The sequence below is a fragment of the Saccopteryx bilineata genome, chromosome 11, assembly GCF_036850765.1.
Source record: "Saccopteryx bilineata isolate mSacBil1 chromosome 11, mSacBil1_pri_phased_curated, whole genome shotgun sequence".
Lineage (NCBI taxonomy): Eukaryota > Metazoa > Chordata > Mammalia > Chiroptera > Emballonuridae > Saccopteryx > Saccopteryx bilineata.
Window position 1 is genome coordinate 6,170,251 of NC_089500.1, and position 10,624 is coordinate 6,180,874.

The following is a 10,624-nucleotide window of genomic DNA, read 5'->3' on the forward strand; positions in this document are numbered from 1 at the left end:
AATTTTATTATCTTCCACTAACAACTTCTTTTTGAGGGAGAGTTTAAATATATAAACTCTGAACTCTAATTTCTAGGCATTAACAACAACAAATATATTAGACTGCCTGTAGTCACTGTTTAATTTACTAAACTGTAAATAACATTAATTTTACATATTTAAATATTGTTGAAATACAGAAATATGGGTACCTGTTCCTAGTGTTTTCTCAAAACAGTATTGTGTATAAACAGTCAGCTTAAAGTAGTTTTCGCTCTTCATTCAGTTTCTCTGTAGGTTTGGTATCTTTTAACCCATTTTAGAATTGTAGCAACAAACTGGTTTAGTTTAATATTTTTTAGAGAAAAATTTCACTTAGTTTAAACTTTCTTATGGAATATTTCAGTGTTTAACTATAATATACTTTCAAGTTCTCTTTTGTTTCCTTCTCTTTGGTCTTGATAATTTACATAGATTCTTATCATCTAAATGGCTGTAGCTTTCAAGAAACTGCTAAATGCAGGATGTCATATTTAATACACGCAGCAAAACAAAACAAGTGAAGATACTGCATGGCCCCTTCCCCAGGCCCCAGTTATCTGCCCCATCCCACCTCCACACCCACCGAATGGGCTCCGCCTCCTCCCTCAGAACTGACTCAAAGGCAGCCCCGTTTCCTGGGCTTTCCTGGTTCTCAACTGCAGAGTTGCCTTGTATGTTTTCACTGTCTTCCTGTGCAAAAGGAATGTATAATTCTATCTGTTTACTCTCCTGACCCCTTATTATAGATGCTCCTAGAAGTTAAGATTCGTATTCTCTGCTTTGACATACCCCGGGAACCTACATAATGACTGCACAGAGCAAGAGCTCAGTCTATTCAGTATTCAGTTATTGAATCCCTGCTAGATAATAGATATGAAAAAACAAACAAACCCACAACAGCTTTCATATCAACTAGCAGCAACCAGTTAGAAAATCTCATTTAAAAGAAAAAATATCATTTAAAACAACAACAAAACATTAAGTACATACAAGTAAATACAACCACATATTGGAAGTACAAATTTGAAAACATAAGAAATAGGTCTGGTTTAACAAGCGCATGGATAAGAATATTTAATAAATGGAGGTGAAAAACTAACTATACATACGGAGACAAATAGTCCAAACTTATATCTAACATTAAGGATTAATTATAGGTTGATTAAAAAATCTAAGTGTACATAGATTTACAGGAAAACAACAAAATAAAACAGGACATAGTAATTTTATGTTGCAGTGAGGAATGACTTCTTAAATAAGACTCGAAAAGTATAAGCCACAAAGAAAATAGATGATTTCACTAAAATTTAAAATATCAGCAAGACACAGAAGACTATAAGAAAATGAAAGGTGAACCATAACATGAGAATATATAGTTTATAACTGCAAAGAAATACAGTAGTATTCAAAATATAGATAGAACTCCTTTATAGTGACATCATATAGAAAGATGGGCCATGAAACTAAAGAGATAATACACAAACCAGGAAGATAAATAGGTTGATAAACGTACAAAAACATGTTCAAACTGCAGAGAAGTACAACTTTAACACAGCCATTCACCCAAAGGAAAAAAAGGTCTCACAGCACTCGGTGTTGGTGAGATGTATAGTGTGAAGGAGACTCAGTGAGGATGTGTTGGGAGACACCTATGGAAAGCCCACCTGTGATACGGACCAGCCAATGCCTAGCAAATCCACTTCAATGCATTGAACCTGGAGAAGTCTTGTACACTTGCATTAGGAAATGCAAACTATGGAGTATTTATATAAAGGAGTATGTATAGAGATCAAAGAATAAACTGGAATCTATATATTGAAATGGAAAATCTCAGAAACATAACCTTGAGCAAAAAAATAAATAATGTTTCAGGAAGTCATGCTTCATAATTCCAATTTTATAAAGTGGAAACTATACAAAGTAATAGTATATATTATTTAAAGCAATATAAAACTAATAAATATAGAAAAACTTCATAGAATTAATAAACATGTTTACTTCTGAAGTTACTGTGTTGGCATATAGAAGGGACTTCAATTTTATTTCATTTTTTTAAAAGCTGAAGAAAATATAGAAAAATATTATTTTGAATAAAATTTTGTTCTCTGTCTGCCTGAAATATTTAATAATTTAAAGAAATATGGCAGTATCAATTACTGTTGAGGATATGATAAAAGAAGTTCTCTCATGCAAATCAAAACTGCAATGAGCCCTGGCCGGTTGGCTCAGCGGTAGAGTGTCGGCCTAGCGTGCGGAGGACCCGGGTTCGATTCCCGGCTAGGGCACATAGGAGAAGCGCCCATTTGCTTCTCCACCCCTCCGCCGTGCCTTCCTCTCTGTCTCTCTCTTCCCCTCCCGCAGCCAAGGCTCCATTGGAGCAAAGATGGCCCGGGCACTGGGGATGGCTCTGTGGCCTCTGCCTCAGGCGCTAGAGTGGCTCTGGTCACAACATGGCGACGCCCGGGATGGGCAGAGCATCGCCCCCTGGTGGGCAGAGCGTAGCCCCATGGTGGGAGTGTCGGGTGGATCCCGGTCGGGCGCATGCGGGAGTCTGTCTGTCTCTCCCTGTTTCCAGCTTCAGAAAAATGCAAAAAAAAAAAAAACCTGCAATGAGATACCACCTCACACCTGTTAGATTAGCTATTATTAGCAAGACAGGTAATAGCAAATGTTGGAGAGAGGCTGTGGAGAAAAAGGAACCCTCATTCACTGTTGGTGGGAATGTAAAGTAGTACAACCATTATGGAAGAAAGTATGGTGGTTCCTCAAAAAACTGAAAATAAAACTACCTTATGACCCAGCAATCCCTCTACTGGGTATATACCCCAAAAACTCAGAAACATTGATACGTAAAGACACATGCAGCCCCATGTTCTTTGCAGCATTGTTCACAGTGGCCAGGACATGGAAACAACCAAAAAGCCCGTCAATAGATGACTGGATAAAGAAGATGTGGCACATATACACTATGGAATACTACTCAGCCATAAGAAATGATGACATCGGATCATTTACAGCAAAATGGTGCAATCTTGATAACATTATACGGAGTGGAATAAGTAAATCAGAAAAAACAGGAACTGCATTATTCCATACGTAGGTGGGACATAAAAGTGAAACTAAGAGATATTGATAAGAGTGTGGTGGTTACAGGAGGAGGGGGAAGAAGGAGAGGGAAGGGGAGAGGGGGAGGGGCACAAAGAGAATTAGATAGAAGGTGACAGAGGACAATCTGACTTTGGGTGATGGGTATGCAACATAATTGAACGACAAGATAAACTGGACATATTATCTTTGAATATATGTATCCTGATTTACTGATGTCACCCCATTAAAAAAAAATAAAACTTAATTAAAAAGAAGAAGTTCTCTCATTTCATTGTTTCTGGACTAATAAATTGGAACAATTACTTGTGAGCAATCTAAAAATGCCCAGTAAAGTGAAAACATACATGTTTTTAAAAACCAGCAACTCTACTTTTATCTGCATTGCACACTCTGGAGGACCTCAGATACATGTGATAAGAGAGAATTATGCAAGCATATTTGTTGAAGCACAAATAGAAAAACCTTATAAATGTCCATTAACAGAGGAAGTGGGTTTGTTCATGCAATACAAGACAATATAACCATTGAAAAGAACAAACTAGATCTCTGTAAGAACAGATAAATACTACATTCACATGTGCAGTGTGTTAAATGGCAAGAGATTCAAACGGGTCTTCAGATCTCAACATTTTTCTATCTTAAAAAAAATTTAAATCAGAAAAAGTCCTGTGATGATATTGGTAAAACATGAGTAGTCTGTAATATGATTCTGCGTAATTTCCGGCATGCTTAAAATATTACATAATTTTTTAAAATCCCTAAACGAAACTATGGTGGCTATTGTGGACAGCTCTGAATTACACATTTAAATTTAATTATTACTCTAGGTCATGAGAAACCATGGGAAAATTTAAGAGGAGGGAATTATATGTTTCAAACTGAAATTTAGGAAAATTACTCTGGCAGGTCTACATGGACAATGGAGCAGGCAGCAGAAGGAACCATTCGGAGGTCCCATCAACACTTCCACCTGAAGTTAGAGAAGCAGAATTTCAACTGGAAACAGATCACTGATGACGCTCCCAGGTGGCACCAATAGGAAGTAGCATTTGGTTGTTCATAGTGCCTCAGAGAAATGGAAGACCCGGTACTGTCGCTGAGATCTGATACTGAATCGTTTTTAAATGAGTGGCAGTGCTATTAGAAATGTCTCCTTACATATATGTTCATGCCTGACGAAGTGGTTAGTCTGGGAAGAAGAAGCGTGTGTTCTATTCGGACTCTTCATTGGCTTGGGGTGCGCTACGAGGGTCAAGCAGGAAATGTTTCCTAGAAATCTGGGCAAGCACATCTGGAGAATGGAAGTGAGATGGAAGTTTAAAATATTTACTTTAGAGATGCTGCTTGGGAAGTGGGAATAAAACCGCAGGGCGGCCTGACCTGTGGTGGTGCAGTGGATAAAGCATCGACCTGGAAACGCTGAGGTTGCCGGTTCAAAACCCTGGGCTTGCCTGGTCAAGGCACATATGGGAGTTGATGCTTCCAGCTCCTCCCCCCCCCCTTCTCTGTCTCTCCTCTCTGTCTCTCCCTCTCCTCTCTAAAATGAATAAATAAAAAATAAAAAAAAGTAAAAAAAAAAAAACCGCAGGGTTCAGGACTAAATAAAGGTTGCAAGGGAAAGAGAATACGGTTTTAAGAGACAGCCAATAGGAGAACTCTGGCAGCGGTGGTCTTGGGAGAACAGGAGGCCTACCGGGAAAGGGGGGCAAAGCGTGGTGCAGGGATCCTTGCCCCTCCCCCATGCACATGTGACAGCAAGTGTGAGAAGCATAGGCTGAAGCTGGTGAGATACACAGACTGGGAGGCCCAGAAGTGGAGGGTTTCCTAGAGCATATCCGTGCTACTGGTAGCTGGCACACACTGAAGGGACATTTTAAAAAACCGACAGAGAAGAGCTAGTCTGGCACAGACGAGAAGGTCCAACACCCCAGCAGAGGAAGTATGGTGGCCTGGAACCTCCACGCAGGTGCCGCCGAGGTGCGATCCCCTAGCTGCCTCCACTCGGGTTCCCGTGACTTCATGCACATCCACCCACGCTCATTACTTTGCCAGACTAAGAAGTCTAAAACACCTATGCTCAAGCAATTGCTCTGGATTAAGATCCTACCATACCCTCCCCATTGACTGTATCAAATACAGAACCCAGTAAAGTATTTTGCTCAAAGCAAAGAGAACTGCTGTCCCAAAAAGTTGACGTTAAATACAAAATACTCCTAAGCATTGATGTTCCTACATCGTGGCAAGGCAAGTCAGTGTCTGGTGTTTAGAAAAACCAGTATCAATAGGTAAAAGGGTGGAGGTCTACCATGAACCAGGCATGTTGCATAATGTAGTCATAGAAACAATCATAATGAAAAATTAATATAAAACTTAAAGAAATGACTATTAGTTATACCCCTATATTTTTTTTTTTTTTTTTTTTTTTTTTTTTTTTTGCAGAGACAGAGAGAGAGAATCAGAGAGAGGGATAGATAGGGACAGACAGGAACGGAGAGAGATGAGAAGAATCAATCATCAGTTATTCATTGCAACACCTTAGTTGTTCATTGATTGTTTTCTCATATGTGCCTTGATGGGGGGGTTGGAGAGGGGCTACAGCAGACCAAGTAACCCCTTGCTCAAGCCAGTGACCTTGGATCCAAGCTGGTGAGCTTTGCTCAAACCAGATGAGCCCGTGCTCAAGTTGGCGACCTCAGGGTCTTGAACTGGGGTCCTTCCGCATCCCAGTCCAACGCTCTATCCACTGTGCTACCACCTGGTCAGGCTATGACCCTATATTTTTAATGATTTGATACCTTTGATATTTTAGTAATTTAATAACATATATATTTTTTTTCTTACGTCTCCTCCTATGAATGGCAATTGCTAAGACATAGGGTATATTCATGCCTAGTTCCAGTTAATACTTCCCAAGAAAGTTGTCAAAGTTACTTAATCACTAAAACACACAAGTTTAAAGGACAAGAATAAAATTCAGAAAAACGATTCTATTTCTTTCCTCAAAATTATTCTCTTAAGTGAAGGAAAGTTGGTTAATGAGATAAGACAAATTTCAAAACAAAAATTCAGATAAAATACTTAACACCACTTTGACATAGTATCCGCTAAGGAACTTTCTTCAACAGGTAGCACTTGATCTCTAAGAAGATGCACGACAGGGTTCTTTCAACCACTTCCACCTGGCCATGCCTGCGTAAGGGCGGGCCCACGGCCAGAGAGCAAAAATGCTTTTCTGCCCTCATTCAACAGATACTAAGCACTAATTTTGTGAGGGGTCAATGGTATATTTCATCTCAAAATATGTTTTCATGTCATAAAAACCTCTGACATGACTCACCTCGGAGTCGGGCCACCCCTCCCCTCTCCTGCCCCAGTTAAAATAGTATAAAATTAGGTTTCTGAAGCATGGGTTCTGTCCATAAGAAATCAACTATCTGTACATATTTCATTAGAATTATTTTTATTTTATAATTTAGTTTTGAACACAAACCATAAAAGAATCATTATGTATCTTTTGAGTTAAACACAGTTTATTTGGTAAAGTCCACAGTTCTGAGTCCATGAAATGAGTAAAATGTATTGTTAACTATGAAAATGAAATGTGTTTATATAATTCTTATTTCTATGATTTGGGGTATGACTATACATTTTCGTTTTTAAGGCACACAATAGTCACTTAGAGAGTTTTATCATCTCAGTGGCCCACTTAACATATTAAGCTTCACACAACCAAGTGGGTGAAGTTTTGTCATTGGAATTCATTCTTGTGGGTACTAGAATATTCTGAAGGGAAGCATCTCCAAAGCTTTTTTTGAAAAAAAAAAAAATTCTTCGAAAGAGTCAAGGTTAATTTATTTTAATATTTTAAGATGAGAACAAACAAAAATGGTTCCAACACTGACCTCTGTGAAGTTCGCATCTCTCAAGTACAAATGGAACACAAAAGCAAGTCATCTGTGTGTAAAAATGCTTTATTGTTTTCCGGGATGGCTGTCCTTTACAAAGCTATTACTATCAACAGCGTGCAGGGAGAGAGCAGCTCTGGAAATGTAAAAGCTGTACACTGGCACACATCTTCAGGGGAAAGGAATTCTAAAGGGCATTTCACAGGCTGATGATGCCATCGTACCCCAAGAGCATTCAGGGTTCTTTCCGTGGATCCTGGGTCCTCGCTTTCAATTAGGTTGCTTACTCGGCTTTTATTGTACGGAGTTCTGGAAGGCTCTCCTCGGGAGGAATCCCAGAGACCCGGACCAAGTGCACAAGGAGGACCGTTCTCCGTGTTGCATTCCTCGGTCTCCTTTTCACGTACATTGTGTCTCCACGGAAGCGCGCACACACACACATCGCCCCGGGGGACTCCAGCTTATACCATCTGAGGTGTCGGACACAATCGAGATCCCCAGAACCCAGAAGAGCAAGAATGAAGAATAAGCACGAAGTAGGGAGAGAGAAGGGCTTCAAAGGTCAAGTTCCTGAAACGATTCTCCCCTCTGGCTCTCGCTCCGCTCCTCCTTTCTTGGCTGACCGCTGGGAGGGTGACAGATTGCAACACTGCGTCCAGGCAGCTGCGAGAAGCCATCGGCCTCTGGCCTGGACAACTGCAGCTTTTCACGTGGCTTCTTCCTTATCTCCCGAGAAAAGACTGAGTGAGGCACATTCTTCTACCCAAGAAGCAGCTCGACACCGGCTCGAGGTCTGCGGCCCCAGCCTCCCGCGCCAGGCTGAGGGGGAGGGGCTTCGTGGTCACCCAGTTTTGTCTTCCCCGCTTCTCCAGATCTGCCGAAGTTCCAGAAGGGGTCCCTTTTGTATCCTTGGGGGACAATCTGCATCGTGAACGTGACCCCAGCAGAGGCAGTACAGAAAGGCAAGTCGGCTTTTCCTGCCTCCAACACCCGCGTCCACCGCCTCCCCGCAGGGAGACCTCTGGGTGCCTGTTGACTTTCCCCTACCTTACTTTAATTTTCTAGAGATATATTTATCTTTTTTTCTTCGTGATAACATTAACGAGGTTCTCCCCCTCTCCTCCTCGCTAGCTTGTAGTATTCCTCCCTTCGGCTGTGAGCGCAAGGGGCATTCTTGTCCAAGGCCCGCTTTGCCCTCGGATTCCGGAGCTGTCTGAGCAGGAACTTTGAGAACAGTAAGGTAGACAGACATCCTGGGAATCCAAAAAACCCGAGCACGTTTCGTCCCCAGCGGGGTTGCCCTTCCCGCCCGGGAACAGCAGGCCCAGGTCGGTGCCCACCTGCACCGCGCGGTCCCGCGGGACCTCGTGCGAGTCACTGCGATCACTCCCACAGCCCCCAACTTTGGGGAGCTCTTGGCTCCGGGTGTCAGCCCTCCTCTCCCGCGCCCTCCTGCCCACACCCCAGGTCCTCCGCGACCATCCACGTGTCCTTCCTTACCTTCTGCTCGGGTCACTAGAGAAGTTCTGAACCCCGGGTTCTACATTGCTTCTGTCCCAAGTCAGGCAGAGCATCTTTCAAGAGAAAAAACTATGAAAAGGTCTCCATAAACTTTGCTGTCGCGAACGCTTCTGTGTCAGCGGCCGCGAGCACCCGGGCACAAGGACACCTGTCCGGGCGCACACACAGCCAGAGAGCCAGCCAGCGGGCAACTCGCGGGCCGTCGCCGGCGGGGACTCGCGGTGCTGCTTGGGCATCACGACTATTTCCCGATTGGCTTGGGAAGCCGGGGCTAGAAAATGGGGATTCTAAACACACACCCTGGCGGGTCTGCCCACCCCCTGCCACTGAGCAGTGCTGCCCGACAGGCGCCCACTTCTGAGAACAGACCACGGCGGTTCCCACTGTGTATAAACTGCCCTCAGAGGCACATCCATCTCGGACCTGCCAGCCCCTGTCGTCTACACCACTTTTCAGTCTGGCTCCAAACCAGCCCCGCGCGCAGGGTGATGGGGACCCAGGTGCTCCCGGAGCCATCGGCCCGGAGTGCAGAGCCCCCCGCGGCAGGTGCGGACCCTCCGGCCCACCGAGCAACAAGCGCGCTGCCTGAGGGAGGCCCGGCCCCTCGCTGCCCCTGTCTCCGCGCGGGTCACCTCTCCCCACCCCCCCCCCCACCCACCCCCGCTCAGCCGGTCGCGCCAGGCGGGCGCAGGGGAAGGAGAGAGCCCTGCGAGCCACTCACCCCCAGCTTCCTGCTGCGGATTTTCACGTAGCCCTGCTTGACTATGTCGTTAAAGTTGGAGGCCATGCCAACGCGCTTGGCTTCTGCGAGTCCCGAGCCGTCGTCCGCTGCTGGGTCCGCGCAGGTCCCGCATCCAGCCAGCTGCCGCCAGCAGCGCGCCTCCGCCTAGTGCCCCCCTATCTCCCACCGGCAGAGATGCGGGGTGGGTGGCAGGGCAGCCGCGGATGGGGGACACGGCCTGGCGCGGCGAGCAGCACCCACCTTCCGCGCGCGGGTCCCCACCTTCGCCCCCGCCACCCCCGGGCTCCCACGGGCGGGCGCCTCACTCGGCAGCGGCAGCGGCAGCGCACCGCTGGCCGCAGCGTACCATCGCGACTCCCGGCGCGGGGGAGGGGAGGGGCGGGGGGCGGGACCATTCGTCCGCGCGGCTCCCTCCCTCTGGCCCGCGAGGTGGCTGGGCTCTCAGGCGCTCCAGACGAGCTCCATCACTCCGGGCCCCCTCCCCTGCGCCCCGGCTGCTCCCGCCCGGCTCCTCGGCCGCTGCGCTCCCAGTGCCAGCTGCCGGAGGACACACGCCTTATTCCGGGGCTCTTGATCTCCACTCCCAATTGGACCCCGGGAAAAGGCAGCGGGGACGCTTCTAAGGAAAGAGGCCAGTGGGAGCTAGACAATCGTGTATTACCAAGGCCGTGTTTACAGTGCATTTTTATCCCTGGGCAGAGGCTTGCGGTCCTGGGTTTTGCCCCGTTTGGAAGTGTGGGTGGACGCTAAGCCCTTTCCCGTGCACACAAAGAGACCAATCGTGCGCATGTGTCCAATCCCTCAGCTGCTGGAGGCACGAGGCGCTCGGGTGAGGCAGCCCGTCGCCAGCGCCCTGCCCTACCAGCAGCCCCGGCTGGAGGGGATGGATTTATGCACGCCGTGTTGCTTAACTGTGACCAAAAGTGGCTTGAGGCTCTTCATGGTGAAGGGGGAAGTGGGGACCGTAACTGTTACCCACGGATGCAAATGATTTATTGAAATGATCAACTTGTTAAAACAAAAACAATGAAGAACTTTCTTCCCCTCATGTAGGAAAGCGTGGCATTTTAAAATAGGCTATTCTTTATGGTATTTAAAATTACTATCATTTATGGCATTTCAAAGTGATACGATTTTTATAAGATTCAAGGAAAAAATAGGAAGTATTGAATTTTGGCTGGAGGCAATGCATGGATTTTTGCTATAAGAATATTATAATATTTAGTACCTTAGTAACAAGATGTTTCTAATTAAGGAGAAAATATGTATAGAGCTAAATTTATAACTTATAGAATCTATATTTAATAAAGGTTTGAAAGATAATGTT

The 10,624-nt window shown here is 45.2% G+C and overlaps 1 protein-coding gene across 2 annotated transcripts in view; it reads right to left on the bottom strand.

Annotated features, from left to right (window-relative positions):
- The window catches only part of DOK6 (docking protein 6), a 229,329-nt gene extending 219,667 nt beyond the window's left edge, over positions 1 to 9,662 (bottom strand). For both annotated transcript variants that reach the window (XM_066246533.1, XM_066246534.1), the window contains exon 1: positions 9,277 to 9,662. In XM_066246533.1, coding sequence (XP_066102630.1) covers positions 9,277 to 9,342 — 66 coding nt within the window. In that variant the 5' untranslated portion in view covers positions 9,343 to 9,662. The remainder of the gene's footprint in view (positions 1 to 9,276) is intronic.
- Between the last annotated feature and the right edge of the window lie 962 nt (positions 9,663 to 10,624).